Genomic DNA, 24,022 nt, shown 5'->3' on the forward strand with positions numbered 1-24,022 from the left:
ACGGGGACAGACTGCACGGAACCTGATGTGCGGGCATTTATTGGGGAGTTTTTCAGGGTACAGACAATAGAACAGCTAGTCCACAGAGCAACACAAGACACAGCAACACAGTAAACTTCTCAGGATGGCAATATGGGACAACAGGGGGCCAATAGTCCACCGGGTTCAACAGGACAGAGCGGCAGGGTTACCGTGGGAGTCCCTGGAGCAGAATTGGGCTAAGTCTTTTGGGCAGCACGGGGTTAGTCCACTTACTGGATGCAGGGACCAGGACATGGAGGGTTACAGTCCACACAGGCAGCGCAGGGTTAAGTCCACACAGATGGTTCACGGGCAGCAAAGGGATAATCCACACAAATGGCTCAAAGGTAGCAAGGGGTTAATCCACACAGGCAGTTCCAGGCAGCAGAGGGTTAATCTGCACAGACGGCTTATGGGCAGCAGAGGGTAAATATGCACAGACAGCTCACGAGCAGCAAAGGGTTAATCCACACAGACAGGTCCAGGTAGCAAGGAGTTAATCCACACAGATGGCTCACGGGCAGCAAATGGTTAATCCACACAGACGGCTTACAGGCAGCAAGGGGTTAATCCACACAAGCAGTTCCAGGCAGCAGAGGGTTAATCTGCACAGACAGCTCATGGGCAGCAAAGGGTTAATACGCACAGACAGCTCACGAGCAGCAAAGGGTTAATCCACATAGACAGCTCCAGGCAGCAAAGAGTTAATCCACACAGATGACTCACAGGCAGCAAAGGGTTAATCCGCACAGATGGCTCACGGGCAGCAAAGAGTTAATCTGCACAGACAGCTCATGGGCAGCAAAGGGTTAATCTACACAGACGGCTCATGGGCAGCAAAGGGTTAATCTACACAGACGGCTCATGGGCAGCAAAGGGTTAATCCGCACAGAGGAGCTCCAGGCAGCAGAGAGTTAACCCCACACAGGGGAGGGATCCATGCAGCATGACTGGCAGGCAGTGAAGGGAGTTGGTGAGAGGAGGGGGGGATGGATCTGTGAGGAGGTCTGGCCAACACCTCAGACCTAACTCACACCAGCAGGAACAGCAGCCAGGAAATCCTACACTGGGACTGGGGCCCCACTCTACATGATATACAGAGCCGGGCACGTATCCATTGCTGTGGTAACCCAAGACTTAGTGTTGGGTTACCATAGCAATGGGCCCACCCCCCTCAATGCCGGCCCTGCACAGGAAGTGCGGCCTTTGTCCCTGGCGGGCACAAGGCGCGGGAAGACAGGATCGCGCCGTGCCCATGGGGACAGGAAGGGGGGTGACAGGAGGGGAACCTACATGTGGATTCCAACAGCAGGGGGCCCAACTTTCTGGCACTCGGACAGAGGAGCAGAATGCTCCCTCGGCAGGGGGCCAGATTGCTGGCAACAGAAGAGCGAGGAGCTGCTGGGGGGTGGCAGGCAGCAAACCTGGGGATGGGGGGAGAGACCAGCTCTGTGACACCAGTTCTCTCAGTTTTTTTGTAGTCCTGTCCTAGGGGACTACCCCTTAGTCCCCTGTCCACTAGGAGGGAAGTGTGTTACTAATAAGATCACCAGGTAAAAATAAAGAAAACAAATCCTGGAAAAAAGAAACAGCTACTACATTTAAATATTGGTAAGCTGCAATATGTTTCATTTTTGTTCTTTGGTTTAGATATACTCATTATCGTCCATTGTGGGACATAGGAATAGTAGATAATCTTAGATCATGGGGCTATACTGTCAAAAAAAATGCGAAAAGAGAAGTTGAGATTTTTGGGGGGGTTTTTTTTAGAAATCATACTTACCTAGGTGGATGCAGCATCCGACCAACTATGCATCTTTCCCCCAAACCCCCCAGGCTCTAATACTGAAAAGTGAGCCATCAAGGACTGTTGAATGCTCAGTTCTCAGTGTTCTGTGAGCTGGGATGTGGAGGGGGAGAGAGTGGCTGGGTGGCTGGCTTAGGCTCTCAGCAGATTGCTTAGAAGCTGAGCCAGGTGCTGATCCAGACATTGGGGTGGATCCCAAGTTTAAAGATGGAACTGGCCTGATAGCTCACTGTCAGCTGAAAACGAGTCACACGAGTGCAGAAAGAACTGCACTCCTGTGATCCACAGGAGAGAAGTACAGCCAAATTAGCTTCACCTCTACCATCTTGCCTCAGTTTTTGCTAGTGCCCTAAGAGGATGGACCCTGAGGAAAATTCCAACTATATCTTTACTATTTTGCTCTTCTCTATCAACATACTTGGTACTATGTAGATGTTTTTTCTCTTCAATCAAGACATCCAATATGCTGCTTCAGTTGTTCTCAATACAACAGCTTTCCGGATCGGTGTATTCTAAGCAGAGGCGTAACTTGAAGCTTGTTGGCCTTGGTGGAAAAGTTAACCTTAAAGTGTAACTAAAGGCAAAACTTTTTTAAAAAATTTGGATTAAGTAAGAAAGGGTTATAACCCCTATCAATTTTTTTTCTCCATCTCAGTCACATAGGGGAGATTTTCCTTCACTCCTTGTTCCATAACCAAAACAGGAAGTGAGAGGAAATCCCTCCAAAGTGAGAGAATCCCGAACCAGAACTAGTGTCCCCATTGGAAGATTTCCCCTCTATTACTATTCTACCCAAAATTGTCAAAATGTCAACCCAAAATTTGAAATTTTCTTTTACTTTCAATGATAACGGCAAACAGGACAAATAGAGAGGGTGAATCTCCCTAATGGTGGGCACAGACAGCAGTAAAGACTGACAGGTACTCTAAACTCTCTCCACTCTATCCAAAACTAGGATCCACTGTTGGGAGATCATTCCATGTACTCTAGACAATGGTTACTGAGAAATGTTATCTGGAGATATTGTCATAACCTAGACTTGGCTGCTTGGGAGTGGTGTCATATTATTCATGAAGGAAAGAATTGTTTGCTAATTTGCTAAAAACAAACTTCATAAAATCTTCATAGTAATAACACATTTAAGATTGCACACACATCAACTTCTCATGCTATAGCAGGGTTTCTCAATCAGGGTTCTACGAGAAGTCCCCAGGGGTTCTGCTGCAATTCACCATTGTGGCAGATGTATATCCACCCAGTGGGGATTCCATTGTGCACTGATAGTATGTTCTTACCGAGCACATTGATACCCGATGCCTCCCCTATAGTTGCAGCTACTGTGATGTCACTGCAGAAGGCATTGCAGGATTATAGGTGTGTGTGCAGCATGGGAGAAACATCCTGTCTCCCTTGTAGTAGCTATTGATGTAATGCCAGCTGGGGAATATCCCAACTTTTATACAGCGTCTCTGTGTATAAAATAACCAGTGTTGCTAATATCTTCTTAGTGAATATTCTTCTTCCACAAGTGCCAAAGAATCCTCTTCTTTCACTTAGTGCCCTCAAAAAAAATATAAGGCTCAGATGAAGTCGGAAGTGACGAAACGCGTCAGTCGTGACGTCGGATGTAAACTGAAAGTTATGGAGCAGCCATTTTGCAAAAGGTTTTTTTACACAGTTTGCCAGTCTTATACATGCTGATACACCTTGTCTTTCTTGTAAGCACAATTTGATCATTAAAGGAGCTATATCCCTATCGTTGCCTACTACACGATGCTGGTTGTACTTTGCTACATGTTATGATGCCATTTGATAACTGGATGATCTGTACAGTGAGAAGAGCTCCCCTTTTCTAAAGCGTATGGATCTTATCGTCTGGTAAGATAAGAGGTGGCGGTCAGTGTGCACACTAGCACTGGGAGTTTGTTACGAGGGGAGCACGAGCAGAGTGAAAGTATTTTTGTGATACAATAGTATATGCGATTCCTTTGGAGGTATATTTCCAATGCGAAGGCGGACGGATTTAGGAGCATAACTACAAAGGAAAGTTGTGTGGAAGCTTTTTTTAATTTATAAGAGGGTAAGAGTAAGGATGACGGATGGTTAAAGGTGCACACACGGTGGAGTGGATTTTTGCATGCATTGGCACAATATTTGTAAATGCGTTTTGCTATGTTGAATATCATGCATTGTAGATAATGCACTATATGCGATTTATATTTTTTTGAGTGCACTAAGTGGAGGAAGAGGATTATTTGGCACTTGTGGAAGAAGAATATTCACTAAGAAGATATTAGCACCACTGGTTATTTTATACACAGAGATGCTAAATAAAAGTTGGACTGTTTTGGACTTTCGGGGGAGAAAGTGTATTTTGGCATTGGGGGTTTTTCATTTTTTATAATTAGGTTCATTATTTTTGTGTCATCACCTATTATTATACCGATATATTTATTTATCAACTAGGGAATATGTTGCAACCAGGTGAAACTTTTTGTAGGTGAATCTGTACTGACATTTATCTGCAGAGTGGCACAGGGAAGCATACTTAAATGTACTGTGCTGATCCCTGCTGGCCCTCCTCTTCTGTCCATCTTAGTTGCTTCTATGTGACGTCATCTGGGATCAGGGGCGGACTGACCGTTTAAAAACTCGGGCACTGCCCGAGGGCCCGGGGTCAGTAGGGGGCCCCATGAGATGCCCCTGGTACCTTTTTCATAGGCTTTTTTGAGTTTGGGCAAGGACACAGGGACCCCATGATCCCCTATTGCCCGGGGGCCCCATGAGTTGTCAGTCCGCCCCTGGCTGGGATGTATGAGAGTGGAGGACTGGTGGGGATCAGCGCTAAAACAGAATTGTAAAACAGCAGCTTCCCTGCATAGCTCTGCATGAGAAGAAAATTAAACACTACTAAAGACTCCCTATGCTGTGACCTGGTGACACTCTGGTCTAATTTAGGTTGAAGATGAAATGTGTGCGTGCTTATCTCAAGTTCAACTCAGAATTGAGCATCTCTGTGGAAAGAAGCCAGTCCAAGTTTCACATTAAGGAAGTAAGTTTTAATGTGTTTTCTATTATTTAATGCGATTTCTAAAAATAATTGTTATATCAACAGCTCGCTAATCACACCGATGTTCCGTGAGCTGTAGATCTGAAAATTATTTCAGGGGTTCCTCCAAGGAAAATGGTTGAGAAACCTTTTAGAGGGTTGAGACAAACCATTTACCTGACAAAGGTGCTTACAATGGTCAGCTTTTATTTATTTATGGAACACCTTTATCCCAGAAGGAAACAGCTATTGCTGTAATTGCTTAAAAAACGTTAGCTGGAGTTTGGCTTCAAATTGTTAGAGTATCTAAATCTGCTAGAACATCTAAGACTACACTGACCTCAGATTAACAATGCTGCTGTCTCTGTGCTCCTTCATCCACAGTGTAGGCACTCTAATACAGGAAGTGTGTTATTGGCAGGATCACTAGGTGAAAACAGAGAAAAGCCCCAAAAAAGAAAACCAATGTAGCCGCAACATCTAATGATTGGTAAGATGCAATATATTACATATTTAGTTTTGGGTTTACTATCGCTTTAAGTTACTCCCCCATTATTGATAAAAACTTATGGTACGCCTGAAACCTTTTTTTTTTCTTGCTCAGTAATCAGTTTAGATTCTTGGAGGAGGTTTTCTTAAAAATGCCTGCCCTTCTTTTTAGAAAAAGTACAAATATCTTTGAGATGTAAACCTTTATTTCTGTTTGGATACACAAAAGTGTATTTATAAAACTAATACACAGAGTAAAGCTTTAAGTTATTTGAAATATCTTCAGGATGATTCTCTTGTATTCTCGCCGGAAGTTCTTATTCAGTGCCCCATAGACCACTGCATTGAGACAGCTGTTAAAATATGCCATAAAGTAGCTGGCCACAAAGAACCAGCATGGGATTGATTCTTCTAGGTGTGGGCTTAAGGCCACCAAGAGTCCAATGATGTTCAAAGGTCCCCAGCACACTGCAAACAACACAAAGACTATGAACATAGTGATAAAACTGTGTATACTATACGCACATGTCTGCACCTGAACATTCCTTGTTGGCTTGACCCTGTGTCGAATATTAAGGACTGTCGTCCATATCCGTAGGTAGCAAAAACTGACCACGCTGATTGGTAAAAAGAAATGGAAGATCACAATGGCAAGGGTGTAAAAAGAATTGACAGACTGTGAAAACGTGCAGGAAAAGACACGTGGGTCATAGCGCAGTGATCCCACAAAGAGATTTGGCAAGATGGCTGCTAGAGCCAGTGTCCATACCAATCCCACATACAATATAGTGCTGGTGTTGGAGAAAAGGCGAGAATAGTAGCTGCGGTGGCAGATGTAGCAGTAGCGGTTGACAGCAATTCCGGTGATGTTAAAGACCGAGCTTATTAGGCTGAGTCCCATAAAGAAGCCACTCAGTTGGCAGTGAATGTGGCCCATTCTCCAGCCTCGGTTGAAGATTGCAAGCAGAACCAGTGGAAAGGGGTAACATGCAACCAGCAGGTCTGCCACGGCAAGGCTGACCACAAAAGCATTTCCTGCAATGGAAATAGATCAAGTTATAATAAGTATATTGGCCAAAACTGATTACATCTTTACAATACAAGCACATATCCTCCTCTTTACAAACGGCAAGAACAGAGGAATGTCTGTTGATCCTGCATACAAATCCAGTGTACTCCTAACTTCCTGTTTAAGAGAGCCTGTGCTGCATTGAAATCCCAAACAGTGTTGTCAACCCTGTCTAGTTCTCCCTTCTGGACTATAGTACACCACCTCCACTTCTCAGATCTGGACCTAAGGGTAGGTGATGATGATGTTTCTTGAAATATGAGTGTAACATGGTCATTGGGGTTGATTAACCACTTGCCTACCCAGTATTTTTACCCCCTTCCTGACCAGGCCAATTCTCAGCTTTCAGCGCTGTCGCACTTTGAATGACAGTTGCGCAATCATGCAACATTGTACCCATATGAAATTTTTATATTTTTTTTGAGTCCGATAGAGCTTTCTTTTGGTGGCATTTAATCACCACTGGGTTTTCTAAGCAAAAAAAAAAGTTTTTCTTAGTTTATTTTAAAAATTGCAAATAAGTAATTTTCCTTCTTGTGCTGATGAGGCTGCACTGATGGTCACTGATAGACTGCACTGATGAGGTGGCACTGATAAGGAGGCACTGATAGATGGCACTGATAGGCAGCCCTCATAGGCACTGAGAGGTGGCACTGATGGGCACTGATAAGCAGCACTGATGGATACTGATGATGAGGCACTGATAGGCAGCACTGATGGGCACTGGTCGGCTGCACTGATAGGCGCTGATAGGCTACACTAATAATGCCCTAATTATCAGTGAAAACGATGTCCTGACAGGTTTGCCGGTTAGCGGCCCCCTTTTTTTCCCACAGACACAGCATCTGAGGAAAGGAATGCTGATAACTGGCAATCTGTTTACATGTGATAAGCTGTGATTTGACACAGCTAAACACATGGTAAAGTGCTGCTGTGATTGGCCCTTTACCCTGATCTGTGATCCGCTGTGTCCAAAGGACACAGTGGTCACAGAATGTGCCCGATGCATGCCACAGCAGGCGCACGGGGTTCTGGGAGGACATCTGTTGACATGCACTCAGAACTGGATGACCACGCTGTAGCCATTTTTCGGCTATAGTGTGGATGGCAAGTGGTTAACTACAGCTAAATAGGCTGTTCACTTTGCATTTCATAATTTTCTCTTAGCTTAGAGCACGGGTGTCAAACTGGTGGCCCTCCAGCTGTTGCCAAACTACAAGTCCCATGAGGCATTGCAAGATTGACAGTTACAAGCATGACTCCCAAAGCCAGAGGCATGATGGGACTTGTAGTTTTGCAACAGCTGGAGGGCCGCCAGTTTGACACCCCTGGCTTAGAGCAGGGGTCCTCAAACTAAAGCCCACGGGCCAAATGCTGCCCGCCAAGGACATTTATCCGGCCCGCCGGCAGGGGCGTATTTGCCACGAGGAAGGGACACTAAGTACAGGGGCGGGCAGGGGGCTGCTGTATCTTACCTGGCTCCGGTTCCAGTCCCATGACGATCCAGTCCAGAAAGCGCTGCTCCTTCATTCACTCCGGCCGCTCCCTCACTCGATGTTCGCGCTTCTGCTCGGCTCCGCTTCCTTTCCGGTGATTGGGCGCCAGAACTGTAGCTCAGGAAAGGCACACAGGCGGCCAATCACCTGCAAGGAGGTGGAGCAGAGCGGCCCCGCTAACATCGAATGAGCGAGAGGCCAGAGTGAATGAAATAGGACAGCTGACCGCCCGGTAAGTGTGCCGTGGAGATGGTGCTGCTGCAACCAGGTATGCTGGCTGCAGCAGCAGCATGCTGGAACAGGGGTCAGCAAGTTAAGTGCCATTGGTGTCAGTGGGAGGAATAGTGCCCCATCATTGGTGTCACTGATACTAATGATGGGGCATTATTCCTCCCACTGACACCTATGATGGGGCACTATTCCTCCCCCCACTGACACCAACGATGGGGCACTATTCCTCCCCCCCACTGACACCAACGATGGGGCACTATTCCACCCCCCACTGACACCAACGATGGAACACTATTCCTTCCCCCACTGACACCAATGATGGGGTACTATTCCTCCCACTGACACCAATGTTGGGACACTATCCCCCCCACTGACACCAATGACGGGGCACTATTCCCCCCCACTGACACCAATGACATACTATTCCTCCCACTGACACCAAAGATGGGGCATTATTTATCCCACTGACACCAATGATGGGACACTATTCCTCCCACTGACACCAATGATGGGACACTATTCCTCCCACTGACACCAATGATGGGACACTATTCCTCCCACTGACACCAATGTTGGGACACTATCCCCTTCCCCCACTGACACCAATGATGGGGCACTATTCCCCCCCACACTGACACCAGCGATGGGGCACTATTCCTCCCCCCACTGACACCAACAATGGCGCACTATTCCTCCACCCACTGACACTAATGAAGGGGCACTATTCCTCCCACTGACACCAATGACGGGGCACTATTCCTCCCACTGACACCAATGATGGGGCACGATTCTTCCCACTGACACCAATGATGGGGCACTATTCCTCCCACTGACACAAATGATGGGACACTATTCCTCCCACTGACACCAATGACGGGGCACTATTCCTCCCACTGACACCAATGATGGGGCACAATTCTTCCCACTGACACCAATGATGGGGCACTATTCCTCCCACTGACACCAATGATGGGGCACTATTTTGCTCCATAAGACACACTTGGGGGGAAATGTCTGTGCGTCTTATGGAGCGGCTGGCCCAGTATTCCCGCCGCCGTTTGTATGTCCGCAGTCTCTGGTCATCTCCTGTACTATGTCTGCAGTCTCTGGTCATCTCCTGTACTGTCCGCAGTCTCTGGTCATCTCCTGTACTGTGTCCGCAGTCTCTGGTCATCTCCTGTACTATGTCCGCAGTCTCTGGTCATTTCCTGTACTGTGTCCGCAGTCTCTGGTCATTTCCTGTACTGTGTCCGCAGTCTCTGGTCATCTCCTGTACTATGTCCGCAGTCTCTGGTCATTTCCTGTACTATGTCCGCAGTCTCTGGTCATCTCCTGTACTGTGTCCGCAGTCTCTGGTCATCTCCTGTACTGTGTCCGCAGTCTCTGGTCATTTCCTGTACTATGTCCGCAGTCTCTGGTCATCTCCTGTACTGTGTCCGCAGTCTCTGGTCATCTCCTGTACTGTGTCCGCAGTCACTGGTCATTTCCTGTACTATGTCTGCAGTCTCTGGTTATCTCCTGTACAATGTCTGCAGTCTCTGGTCATTTCCTGTACTGTGTCCGCAGTCTCTCATCATCTCCTGTACTGTGTCCGCAGTCTCTGCTCATCTCCTGTACTGTGTCCGCAGTCTCTGCTCATCTCCTGTACAGTGTCCGCAGTCTCTGGTCATCTCCTGTACTGTGTCCGCAGTCTCTGGTCATCTCCTGTACAGTGTCCGCAGTCTCTGGTCATCTCCTGTACAGTGTCCGCAGTCTCTGGTCATCTCCTGTACAGTGTCCGCAGTCTCTGGTCATCTCCTGTACAGTGTCCGCAGTCTCTGGTCATCTCCTGTACAGTGTCCGCAGTCTCTGGTCATCTCCTGTACAGTGTCCGCAGTCTCTGGTCATCTCCTGTACTGTGTCCGCAGTCTCTGGTCATCTCCTGTACAGTGTCCGCAGTCTCTGGTCATCTCCTGTACTGTGTCCGCAGTCTCTGGTCCATCTCCTGTACTATGTCCGCAGTCTCTGGTCATCTCCTGTACAGTGTCCGCAGTCTCTGGTCATCTCCTGTACTGTGTCCGCAGTCTCTGGTCATCTCCTGTACTGTGTCCGCAGTCTCTGGTCATCTCCTGTACTGTGTCCGCAGTCTCTGGTCATCTCCTGTACTGTTTCCGCAGTCTCTGGTCATCTCCTGTACTGTGTCTGCAGTCTCTGGTCATCTCCTGTACTGTGTCCGCAGTCTCTGGTCATCTCCTCTAGTATGTCTGCAGTCTCTGGTCATCTCCTGTACTATGTCCGCAGTCTCTGGTCCTCTCCTGTACTATGTCCGCAGTCTCTGGTCATTTCCTGTACTGTGTCCTCAGTCTCTGGTCATCCCCTGTACTGTGTCCGCAGTCTCTGGTCATCTCCTGTACTGTGTCCGCAGTCTCTGGTCATCTCCTGTACTGTGTCCGCAGTCTCTGGTCATCTCCTGTACTGTGTCTGCAGTCTCTGGTCATCTCCTGTACTGTGTCCGCAGTCTCTGGTCATCTCCTGTACTGTGTCCGCAGTCTCTGGTCATCTCCTGTACTGTGTCCGCAGTCTCTGGTCATCTCCTGTACTATGTCTGCAGTCTCTGGTCATCTCCTGTACTATGTCCACAGTCTCTGGTCATCTCCTGTACTGTCTGCTCTTGTTCATAGTTTTTTTTTTAAACTATAGTCCTGCCCTCCAACGGTCTGAGGGACAGTAAACTGCCCCCTGTTTAAAAAGTTTGAGGACCCCTGGCTTAGAGGATGGGGGGAAGCTTTACAGACATCTGTCATTCAATCATGTGCAAGCAAAAATGCATTTTATTTAAATTTTCCTTGCACATGTTTTGGCATTCTTTGCAGACTGAATTTTCACCACGTTTACTAAACTAAGAGAATATTCCCCTGCAAAGTGAGCAGCCTGTTTGCGTTCAGTAAATATCCTCTTTGTGTTGTCAGCCCAAGCATGAAGTTAGGAGCTCACTGAAGAGGGTCAGGGTTAAAAGGATTTTGTTTTTTTTTGTACTTGCAGCATTGTATATTATAAATGAGCGTATATTTCAGAGCAGTACTTGATGTTTATTATTTTACCCACTTTAGTGTGCCAAGCCTAGATACTGCTGGAAAACGGCCATCTCTAGTCAGAGCAGTGAAACATTATTTCTAATTGGTTCATACTTATGCAGATCTCTCATTCTCAGTAGTCAGTAAAATATAAAAAAAATGATCTTGTTGTTTTTTTGGAACACATTAGACAGGTTTTGCGGTTTTTAAAATGTGATCTTGTAAATCTTTATTTCAACTGCCAGGTTAGCCATGGCCGTCCAGCCATTTAGAATTTTGCAATCAACCACTTTTTGATACAACATAGTAAATCCAATTCCTGGTAATGAGTATAAATGTTTATTAAATTAGAAGAGCCTTTCTCAACCTACAGAAAGACAGAGAGGGGGGTGCACTGGCCTAGTGCATTAACTTAAATCACTATTTACCCCTGGTTCACATATGTGCGGCTGTGCGGGACGCGTTTTGCGTGGGCACGAGAGCCCATTCATTTGAATGGACTCCCGTGTCCGTGACACGCAGGGAAGAAGTCCCTGCACTTCTTTGGAAAATGCAGCCCACACAGGAACCTCAGTTCCTAGTAAGGTTGCGTTTTCCAGTGTGGGAGGCGTGCCATTAGAACTAATGGCACCCGCCCGCGGGTCCGCATTTCTCTTTGCACGGATTTTTGTGCGGATCCGCAGCGGCACCACCCACACAGAGGTGAACCTAGGCGGGTTCATGTGTGTGTATGTACGTACATGTGTCTGTGTGTACATGTGTATGTATGTACATGTGTCCTAGATTGTAAACTTCAAGGAGCAGGGCCCACGAACCCCACGTGTATTGCACTGTATTGTTATTGTACTGTCTCGTGTATTGTCTCCCATTATAATGTACAGCGCTGAGCAAACTGTTGGTGCTATATAAATACTGTATAATAATAATATTGTGTCTGTGTGTATGTACATGTGTCTGTGCGTGTGTATTTCTGTTTATGTACATGTATCTGTGTGTCTGTACGTGCCTGTGTATGTGTACATGTGTCTCTGTGCGTGTGTGTACATGTTTGTGTGTGCACATGTGTCTGTTTGTGTGTGTTTGTTGGTGGCGAGTAACTCTAAGGCCTGGCTAGTAGCTCAGGACTTGAAATTTTAAGCCCTGTGCTAATATATTATAAAACAGATTTGCATACTAAAGCTTCATTCACACGGGTGTATCTATGTATACATCTGTGCGTGTATGGGATGTGTCCATGGGATGCGCAGGTTTTCAGTGCATCTGCGTGCAAGCAATCCCATTCATGTCTATAGGATGAAGCAGCTGTATGGATACAGTCGCTGGTCCCTATTTATGGCCATGCGGTTGCTTGGCTGTCAAACTGGGACCAGCAGCCATGTCCATGACCTAAATATTGAATTACAGATCTACAAAAGCACTGTGATTTGGATTGGTGCTCAGTGGTAACACTTTTCATTGATGCTCATTACAAAATTACAACTTTGCATTGGTGCACAGGTAGAAACTAACTTTGCTTTGCTGTTCGGGGATAAACTTTAACTTTTAAAGAGGAGTTCCAGGTATGGCTATTTTTGCATTGTTACATTGGTCCAGCTTGGGTGATTTGCATTCACTGAGAAAATGCAAAGTGTTCTCTGAAAGGCGCCCATGCCACGTAAGTGACTTTCTGTGTACACTGAGCAGTAGGGCAGCCGCTTGGCATGGGACCAGGAAGTCAGTGGCAATCATAGTAATAGCAGTGCCTACTACAATTATTTCTAGTTTCCAAGGGGATCTCACAGGTATGACATACACATACTTACATTGCTTCAAGCTGGACCGATGTAATTGTTCAAAAATAGCCATACCTGGAATTCAACTTTAACCACTTCCCGTCCGGCCCATGTACATAAACGGCAGTGCAGGAGCGGGTTGCCGTTCATAAATGGCGCCTGCATTTTCAAGCCGTGTGCACTCCCTGGGACACCGATCGCTGTACGGGACCTTTGTGTGAGGTCCTGATCATGTGATCACTGATTGGCCAATCAGTGATCAGATGAAAAGTAGTAAACAAGATGTCACTTCCTGACTTCATTGCTTACTACCAGTGAAATCTGTAAATGATCACAGAGATCACATGGTACAAGGCTATTCATAACAGCCTTGTACCATGTGACAAGCTGTGACCAATCACAGCTCTCACAGTATTTCTCAATAGCTGCAAGAATGCAGCCAGAGAGGAGAAATGATTGCTTTTACAGCCTTTATGGGTGTAAAAGCAATCCGTATGAAAAAAAAAATCTTCATCACCCCCACAAGTAGTACAGTGTCACTATGGTGACACTGTACTGCTAGGGTGACAGTATGTAAAAAAAAACATAAATAATATAAAAAAAAATGTAAAAAACATTTTTGAAAAATTATCATTTTTGGTTATAAACTAATTTTTTTTTTGTTTTTTTACTAAAAAGATAACTGAATAAATTGTATGAAGAAAGATTATTTATTTGCAAAATATTATAAGAAAAACACTTTTTTTCAAAATTTTTCGACTTTTTCATTTATATAGCAAAAAAAAAAAATCCCGGTGGTGAATAAATACCACCAAAATAAAGTTTTATCTGTCTCAAAAAATGTTAAAAAATTCATATGGGTACAGTGTTGCATGACCGTGCAATTGTAATTCAAAGTGTGATAGCGCTGAAAGCTGAAAATTGGCCTGGACAGGGTGAAAGTGTCTGGACTGGAAGTGGTTAATTAGTCTCTATCATTGTTTATGACAAATAGCATGCTAATAGGGGCAGCCACACTGGTTATCACAGTCTCTGGTTATGCAGGGAAAGGCACTTAGCACAACAGTAAAGAGCTAAATCATTGGCAGTTCAAACAGATCAGTCTTTAAAGTGTGGTACAAGCATGACAGTCTGGGTCATCAAGTCCTTCTCACCACATCTGTTCAGTTACTGTCATGTGCCTCTTAAGCTGGGTACACATAGGCCCAAAATCAGCCAAAAACGGTTGGTTCAGCAGGAGCCAGCTGACTTTCGGCCCGTGTGCACAGCTGACTGTTCTACAGAAGCTGGTCTTATGACAAAAACAGGAAAAACCAACATCCGACTGGCATCCAGTCAGCCAATGGCTGCCAGCGCTGATCAGTATATTCTGGCGGAGGGCAGTCCCCCTGTCAGAACATAAAGGCGGAGCGGCGGAGATCGCCGCATTAACATTACTTGTGTTATTACGGCAATCTCTCTGGGTTTTTTTTCCATTCAGCCTGCTGGATTGAACAAATAAAAACTTCTCATGTGTACTCCGCATTAGAATCCCCTATATAGTTGTCAGCTGACTCATGACTTTACATCCGTCTCAGTGCCAGGGGAAAGAGAAAGTAAGGACAAACCTTTCAGGCCAGGGGCGGACTGGCAACTCATGGGGCCCCCGGGCAATAGGGGATCATGGGGCCCCTGTGTCCTTGCTGAAACTCAAAAAAGCCTATGAAAAAGGTACCATGGGGCATCTCATGGGGCACCCTACTGACTCCGGGCCCTCAGGCAGTGCCCAAGTTTCCAAATGGTCAGTCCACCCCTGCTTCAGGCAGCATACTGGCAGATGTATAAGCATTGTTTCAGGAGATAAAGTGAAACTATTCTTTGACAAATATAAATTTGCTGCAACAGCGATGGAAGCCCTGGGAGGCCTCTCAAAGAACCCTAGGGCTCTGCAGAACTCCGGTTGAAAAACCCTAAACTAGAGTATCAGTCAAGTGTCAATGTTAAATACTACAATTCAGAAATATTAAGGTGCCAAAAGGATGACAATGAATGAAACAAAATCAATTTGTCTTACATTTGAGGAGAGATATGGACACGTAGTCTATTTTGAAAATCAGTGAAAGTTAAAAGCTCAGGCAGTTGGTCATGTGATTTCTGTTAAAGGGGAGGGTCAGCCAATCTGAAGTCTGCTTCTGGCTAGCAAAGATTAAATGACTTGATGCCTACTTTGGTCACATCACTGGCATAAAAAGCCCAAAGCAACTTTTTTTCAGGAAAAGGTCCAAACTTCAGCCCTTCTATTACTCTTTATCTTTCCCAGCAATACTAATTTTGGGTCAATGTTCACCGACCTCATACCTCATCCAGAGATTACAGCAGGAAGATTTCTAACTTTACAGTTCTGCATCCTTACCATGACAAGGATGACTTTTGCACTTTTCTATATATACAGTGCTCAGTATAAACGAATACACCTCTTTTGAAAAGTAACATTTTTATCAATATCTCAATGAACACAAGAACACTTTCCAAAATTGTGACAAAACTGAGTTTTATAGAACATATGTTTACCTCATTACATGAACGTAAGGTTAATAATATAACTTGGTTTTCAAAATCTCTAGTTTTACTCAAATTAATTGATGCAAAAATGAATACAACCCACAATAAAAACTACTACATCTAGTATTTTGTTTGGCCTCCATGATTTGTAAGGATAGCAACAAGTCTTCCAGGCATGGAATGAACAAGTTGGTGACATATTACAACATCTATCTTTTTCCATTCATCAAGAATGACCTCTTTTAGAGCCCATAGGTGTTCGAATGGGTTTCGATCAGGAGATATACTTGGCCACTGATTCACTTTCACCCTGTTCTTCTTCAGAAATGCAACAGTGGCCTAGATGTGTGTTTTGGATCATTGTCATGTTGGAAAAGTGCACGACGACCAAGGGCACAGAGTGATGGTGACATCTTCTCTTTCAATATAGAGCAGTACATCTGTGAATTCATGATACCATCAATGATACGCAGCTCCCCGACACCGGCAGCACTCATGCAGCCCCACAGAAGGACACTGCCACCACCATGTTTCACTGTAGGCACCATGCATTTTCTTTGTACTTCTCACCTTTGCGACAACATACAGTTTTGAAACCATCAGTTCCAAAAAACATATATCTTGGTCTCATCACACCAGAGTACAGAGTCCAAGTAGTCTTCTTTTCAGCATGGGCCCTGGCAAACTCTAGGTGGGCTTTTTTGGGCTTTAGGAGAGGCTTCATTTGTGGGCGGCATCCATGCATTAACAAATCTTGTTTGCAATCAATGGCCCGCATATGTGGGAGTATCTTGTAGTACAGTGTCCCATAGAAAATGTTGATTCTGAAAGGAAACTAAAGGTTGGGGTGTACTCATTTATGCTGAGCACTGTATGTATATGTATAGATATATACTATATATGTGTGTGTGTGTGTGTATACTGTGTGTGTGTATATATATATATATATATATATATATATATATATATACATATACATATACACATACACACACTGTATACATATATATTTTACATTATAAAGAATGCAGAGTAAATAATAAAACTCCATTGCAAGTGGCTTGACAAAGAGACCCTGAAAGAACAGATTCTTCAGTTGTATCTTTAATTCATCACTTGCTACACTGGTTGCTAAGTCTATTTTTTCCACAACTTGAAAATCTTTTCTGACAGATATATTAACATTTCCTTCTGCTTTTAGACACGGAAATCACTCAATGTCCCATGGTTACCTGTTGTATTCCCAGAAAGCTATGTTTTGTTATCCTTGGTGGACAGCATTTTGAGAATGCACGCTAAGTGTTGGTTGCCAAGGTCAGTGAACCATACAGAGTATGTCATTCTGTGTAAACTCTGCACACTGAAGGAAACTAGAACCACATAGCAGTTATAAAATATGAAAAAATGTCTATGCATTTCAAGAAAACCCATTACTGTAATTACTATTACAATGGGGTCACAGGAGAAGGTGACAAGGAGCAAAGACAGGTAGTGTTTACTGGGTGTAGTGCAGACCTTTTTTTGGCAACAAGCCAGGCTATTCTGGTGTAAAGTTTTCAAAACTAATTTGTAGTCTTTGCAGATTTTCAAGTAGCCCATGCAACAGGTGATATTTATGATTTTCACAAGTTATTTCATCATTGGCAATGAGTCATGTTACAATCTTGTGGAGTCTTTCTACCTTCCCTGTCTTTCTTGTGGATCTCAGTGATTGCCATAGAGCTTCTCCAAAACCTGAAAAACAACATCCCCCATTCAACATTCTTATGGTGAGCATTCACTCACCTTTACAGCTATCCTCACTTTCTCTCTTTTGCCAAGATACCTCTGTAACCTACCAACCAAGGGATTCAGCTTTAACCTCACAATGCTGAGTCAAGCACCACCTCATTTTTGATGACCCTTAGGCCCTTTTCACAACGTTCGGGTCCACCTGTCCATTTTTCAGGAGGTCCAGCTGAGACCCTTCATCCTCCTCTATGGAGCTGCAGATGTAAATGGACTTGTGTCTGTTTACACCTGACTACCTACAATCTGATACGGCAAAAACAAACAGAAGGTGATCCAATCCCCTCCATCTGATCAGATCAGAGGACAGTCACGTGTAATCAGACAGCCTATCTGTTTGCATCCGACTGCCCTTAGAGTAGAGCGGCCTGTTTCCATGTCTACTCTGCAGAAGCAGAGCGGACATGGACCTGTCATCTGGCCACTTCGCTTAGCTCATCAAGGGATCAGCTTATAGATTCTCTGCTGAGAAAAAAACGGTTCTGGCCAGTGCGAAAGGGGCCTTATATGGGACCTGTTGAATAACACCTCCAAGGTGCACTTCCCTAGTGTCTCCATGCCTCAAGTACCACTTCAGACTCCACCTTTTCATTCTTTTGCCACCAGTTCATGCTAGGATGAATTTCTGTAGAATAGCTGACATTATCTTCTCCATACTTCTTTAGATTTTAATGTGGGGTTTTTTCATTCTGGTAATAAAGTATATCTAAACCCATGAACAAATAACCAATATTGCAGCTCACTAGTCCTTGGAGTTCAGAATTTGTTTTCCCTTATTTTAACCTGGTGATTCTGCTAGTAACACTTTTCCTGTCTTTGGTGACAACATTCACTCACTGTATTGCATCTGTGCAGGAGCAGTGTTGTCAGAAATTGCATAAAGGTCTACACAACATTTCCTAGCCCCCTCATCTATATAACGTAGGGGGTAGTCTCTCCTAGATTGTAAGCTCCAAGGAGCAGGGCCCTCCTATCCTTCTTGTATTGAACTGTAATGTTGCTGTATTGTCTCCCGTTATATTGTAAAGCGCTGAGCAAACTGTTGGCGCTCTATAAATCCTGTATAATAATAATAATAGTCTACAAAAAATGGCTAGGTAGGGCAGGATCATTGTTAGGGCTTACATACACTTTAAAGTGTAGCTGTACCTGTCAGCTTCATAAAAGTAAATGCTGCTGCCAACAAGGTGCAAGCGTATCTGAGTAATCATATTATTAGTGTGGTTCAAAACAAAGTTCAATAGAATTTGAGCTCCAAAAATTACATACCATCTATTGTGGTGGAAAACCCCATGCACTCACTTATTTATTACAGGGAAAAGTCACACAGCATGTCGCTAGTCCTATGGAAACAGCCATCCAGAACCTGAGACAGCCAGACAGCTAGCATTTTCAGAAGGAGCTAACCATTGGCAGTCTCCATCTTTCTTTAAGTACAAGGGCTGGTCCCTGCAGAGGTAAGATGAAATTGTACTGTATTTTCGGTGCTGTTCTCTTGAGGCCACCTATCTTATTTATTAGAACTGTGTGCTAAATATATTAAAAGCCAACAAGTGTAAAATGAATGATCAAAAGTATTAAACATGTTTATCTCCCATACATCTTTAATTGTGGTTTATATTATTTATATTATCAGGAAGCCTTTGTTTGCATGGGGTCTCAGAGGAATTTGGCCACTCACCAAACCCAATTTAGACAACAGGGTGACTTTAAAGCACCAAAATGCATGCACCCCTTATTAAAGAGTGGCCCACCCACCCAAAACAAAAGTTAAAATATATACACTCGGCTTCCACAAAAGAGAGTGTCACATCATGGTTCTACCAGTGAGACATTAGAAACTTTGAGTATCCCAAATTTCATGAGAATATGTGCCAGCACAATGCATCTTGCCATTCCCATGATCTTGCCAAGAGAATAGTGGCATCACCCTCTTCCAGGCATTGCAATGGAAGCTAGGTATAAGGTATATTTTAAAATTTTTCTCCACAGGTGTTTTTGTTAACATAAATTACGGCATTTTTAGATGGATAGAATGAGCCACTATTTAATAATCATAGCTTGCGTTTTGGTGCTTTAAAGTACACCTGTTGTCTAAGTTGAGCTAGGCATGTGGCTAAATTCCTCTGGGACCCCATGCAAACCAAGGCCTTGTAATAATATGAATGATACATGTTATATATTTAAATTCTCCTGCACAATATGTCAAGTTTTAAATGTTATTCAATCGAATAATAGTTATGTTATGTCCACTTTGATTACAGCAAGCTTGCATTTCATATTGATGACCTGTAAACTGTATTAAAAATTGTCCAACTGAGGACACTAGAATTGTATGAGAATGACCTACATTATCATGATTTTTATTTCCCGAACTTGGGGAGTGAAGATAATCTGAAAGTCAAACAATGCACTTGAGCAAATCCTCTCCTTTGAAGCCTTAATGCACCATCAGTGGAACATAACGGACTGCCAGCAGCGGACTTCTTCTATGTGTCCATCAAATGATCGATTACTTGGATCTCAGTGGCTAATGAATTCTAATCCCTTGTTCGCCTGGTGTCACTCTGCTTTAAGCTGAGAAGATGAACAATGTTCATGTTTATTCATTGCAGATGTGTCAAATTGTTTTTCTGTTTTATGCCTTGCCGTATAGACATGGAAATTTCAGAAACAAGACTAGGTAAAGACTACCGGCTCTTCAAATCTCATAGGTATTTATCACATTGTTTCAATGTAGATATGTCCTTCTTACCTGTAACAACCACACTGATTTGTTATGCCATGTTGCTCTGTAAACATGGAATATGGTTGCTGTGGGTAACAGGCAAAGTTAAATTTTCAGAAATGTTGATAAAACAAAGTCCATGCCAAGCTTCTAAAGAAAAATGCCCTCATAGCTTCTAAAAAAAAATTCAGCTTTTGATGCAGTTCCTACCTTCTGCGCCCACTCCAGCACTATCCTCCGCAGATACTTTAGTTAGTGTAGCTGCTGCCCGTTTCCAGATCGAATGATATTCAGCCCCACTCAGCCCAGAAGACTGTGTACTGGGAAACTGCAAGTCTCCTGTGAACCTTGATGGATTTTGAAGCCCTGTGTTTGGTGCCCTCCACATGTAGCATCATTTTCAGATCCATGTGGTGTTAATTGTCTAGGTCCCATGACTTCAGAAACACTGTGCTATATCCTATGCTGGCTCTAAATAATTGGTTAGGGGACTGATTGGTGTATTTTATGCTCGACATGTACTATATTCTAAAAGGCTTTTCACCACCATTCATGGGACTTTCCATGTAAATCTCATTCGCTGCCAACTCTTTTTTTTTTTTGTGGGTCCTGAGGAAGCAGATTTAAACTGCACAATGTAGGGACAGAAGAAAAGAGACAGGAGGCGCCCGTCTGAGTGTAGTAATGCACTCAGTATTACTACACTCAGACGGGCGCCTCCTGTCTCTTTTCTTCTGTCCCTGCATACAAAGCTGGCTTGCACCGAGGATGGCTGCCGTCTTTTTGTGCTAAAAAGATTGTAGGCAGATTGCCCGAGAGACACTTATAAGGACCTATTGTACACCAATGCAATTACATACCCTGTTTTAAGTACTTGTATGCCAATATTGCCATTATCATCTTTTACTTTATCATTTTTATCCTTTTCACCCTTACACTACTTTACTCCTGTGCGCCAGAGTTACTCGTTTTTTACTATAAGCTGCACAATGTGTAGACCTTGGCGTATTTGAAATTGTACTGACCTACTATTATTTCAGTGTAAATGTTAAGGGCAGTTGCTGTGACTTTGATACACCTACTGTATGTCCATTTGTTTTAATATTTTAAGAGTCCATTATATTCCTTGTTAACTCACATGTGAGATATTATTGTTTCGTAAAAAATAAATATATTACATATTTTTATACAGCTTTTATGTATGCTACTGATTTTTTTTTTGTGAGCTATTTAATTTAAAGGCTGATGTGTTTGGTGGAATTAAAATTACCCATAGATTTACCCATTTGATTTATATTCAGTCAGGCATTAGATAATTGTTAGTAAAGATAAAGTAGATTACACAGTCAAATTATGGTGTATGGTCATCTTAGGACACAGTTACTGTGTATAGATAAAATACCGATATATATTGTACATAGGTAACATACAGACAAAAAGATAGATACTTTGTTAACTGAGTAAACAGAGTTAGAATTTATGGTCCACTGTAAAGTAGTAATAAACGCTTAGTAATAATATTTGTAAAAAAATATTTTACCCGCTTTGCGCAGTTTCTTGTTCCTGACGACAGATGTGATGACCAAAAGATTGCCAAATATGTCACCACTGATGGTAACAACCAGGATGGTGGTAAGCGAACTGATCATCCAAGTAGGATAGTCATCTTCTTCTTCCTGCAGGTCCCCCGGGAAGTTCTCCGGAGTAGGGACCCCTAGTTCCATTCCCCTGACCCCAGTGCATGCTCTCCCTGACACCTATTTAATCCGAAGGGCTGCTACATAGTGAAACGTGACATGACAGCATCTTGTGCATGGAGCAGGTGCTTCTCTGTCATCCTACTGATAGCAGGAGCAATACAGATCAGGAATGTGTAAAATATCCACCCCCCTTCCTGGCATCACAGTATGGGTGGGATTATTTTGTGCTCCATTCAGCAGCCCACACTCCTTATGAATAACTATGGTGTGTGTATGTGTGTGAGATTTTATCAAAATAACTGATCATTCCCTCCTCTGTACTCAACACTATGCCAATGTGAACAGCAAATAATCCTACCTAGAGCTACATTCTGAGCACACTTTATTCCAAGTCTATGCAAGCAGTAAGCAGAAAGTTTACATCTCTCACCAGAGAAATAGAGAAGTATGGAGCTGTCATTGCTGGCCTCCTGTTGAAAATCCTGGAGAAAATCAGCAGAAAAAAAGATGCAACAAAGAATGAAAAGAGGAAACAAGTGCTTTAAATTAGGACAAGGGAATTGTCAATACTTAACAGCATTATAGCAAAGTAAAAATCATTCAACTAAAGTTTACTTTAAAGAATATGTAAGCACACTTTCAGATAAATTGAACTTAGTCTTTCTGACCCTTTTCCCTGACCTAAACCATTCCATCCTTGCCCTCCACAAATTATTACTTACTACTGAGACCTGCCACCTAATGGCTTTCAAGGATTCTTTAACCACTTGCCCTCCAGAAGATTTACCCCCCTTCCTGACCAGGCCATTTTTTGCAATACGGCGCTGCATTACTTTAACTGACAATTGTGTGGTCATGCAATGCTGCACCCAATTTAAATTATCTCCTTTTTTTTTCTCCACAAATGGAGCTTTCTTTTGGTGGTATTTGATCGCCTATGCGTTTTGTATTTTTTGCGCTATAATCAAAAAATGCTGACAATTTTGAGAAAATAATATTTTTGACTTTTTGCTATTAAACATGTCCAGTAAAAAAATGTTAAAAATCAAATTTCGTTATAAATTTAAGCCAAAATGTATTCTGCTACATGTCTTTGCTAAAAAAAAAATCCCAAAATGTGTAAATTAATTGGTTACATGAAAGTTATAGCGTCTACAAATGGCGGTATGTATACTGGAATTTGACATTAAAAAAAAATGTTTTTTATTAGTAATGGCAGAGATCAACGACTTAGAGTGGGACTGCGAGACTAAGGTGGGCATTCTGACACTGGGGGGGAACTGACTTGGTGTCACTAATAAAAAGCACTACTGTACTAATGACACTGGGCAAGAAGAGGTTAACATGTGGGGCGATAAAAGGGTTAAATGTGTGTTGTGTGAGTGCTTTCCACTGTAAGCACACTGCTTTGTATGGCTCTGCTATGCTGGAGCTGGCAGGACAGATCTGTGTTATTTATATACACAGGTCTCTGCCCCTTCGGTAATGCTTGGAGATCGTGGGGAATCACCGGCCGGGACCCGGTGATTGACAGCTGAGGCCGCTAATGGCGACGTGGGTAGGGCCCCCTACCCAGAACTGCAAAATCACATATATATACATGATTTTGCGCACCTGTGCCACCCTGTAGCAGTATTTCTGCTATAGGATGGCACGGAAGCGGTTAAATCCCAAGGGCAAAGCTTTTGAGAAAGACCTGGACGGTATTGCTACAGCTCCTACGGGAGTAGAGCTACATATCTTAAAGCAGGGCTCCACCCAAAAGGGGAAGTTCCGCTTTAAGAACTGCTTCCCCGCTCCCCATTAAGGATTAGCACCTTTGGGGAGCGGGGGGGGGGAGCGGGTACCTGAATTTGACAGGTACCCGCTCCCACTTCCGGTCCGATCGCCTAGGATGTCCTCCCTCCCTCCCTGTAGTCTTTTGGGACACATGACAGGTCCCAGAAGACTACAGGACCGTTCAAGAAGCGCAGTACTACTCGCGCATGCGCAGTGGGTACCCGGCTGTGAAGCCGCAAGCTATCACAGCAGGGTGCCCATACTGAAGATGCCAGCCTCCTGGAATCCAGGACGGACGGTGAAACGAGCCGCAGAGGCCACACCGTGGGACCGAGGGACAGGTAAGTGGCTGTTTTTTTAAAAGTCAAAGTCAAAAACTGTAGCTGCTGACTTTTTTTTTTATAGGTCGAGTGGAACTCCGCTTTAACATTAAAAAACAGTTCTCTTCCAGTGACTTTGCCTAGGCCAGTGGTCGGCAAGCCGCGGTTCGCGAGCCACA

The 24,022-nt window shown here is 43.8% G+C and overlaps 1 protein-coding gene across 1 annotated transcript; it reads right to left on the minus strand.

Annotated features, from left to right (window-relative positions):
* Positions 1-5,554: 5,554 nt before the first annotated feature.
* LOC149458003 (melatonin receptor type 1A-like) lies at positions 5,555-21,870 on the minus strand. Its single transcript, XM_089682774.1, has 2 exons — positions 21,585-21,870; positions 5,555-6,401 (listed from the first exon to the last, which is right to left on the minus strand). Exons 1-2 carry the CDS (start codon positions 21,766-21,768, stop codon positions 5,629-5,631), a joined length of 957 nt encoding a protein of 318 aa, XP_089538900.1. The 5' UTR covers positions 21,769-21,870; the 3' UTR covers positions 5,555-5,628.
* Positions 21,871-24,022: the final 2,152 nt, after the last annotated feature.

Source organism: Staurois parvus, unplaced genomic scaffold, assembly GCF_062004578.1.
Source record: "Staurois parvus isolate SC_StPar_1 unplaced genomic scaffold, SC_StPar_1.0 ptg000298l, whole genome shotgun sequence".
Lineage (NCBI taxonomy): Eukaryota > Metazoa > Chordata > Amphibia > Anura > Ranidae > Staurois > Staurois parvus.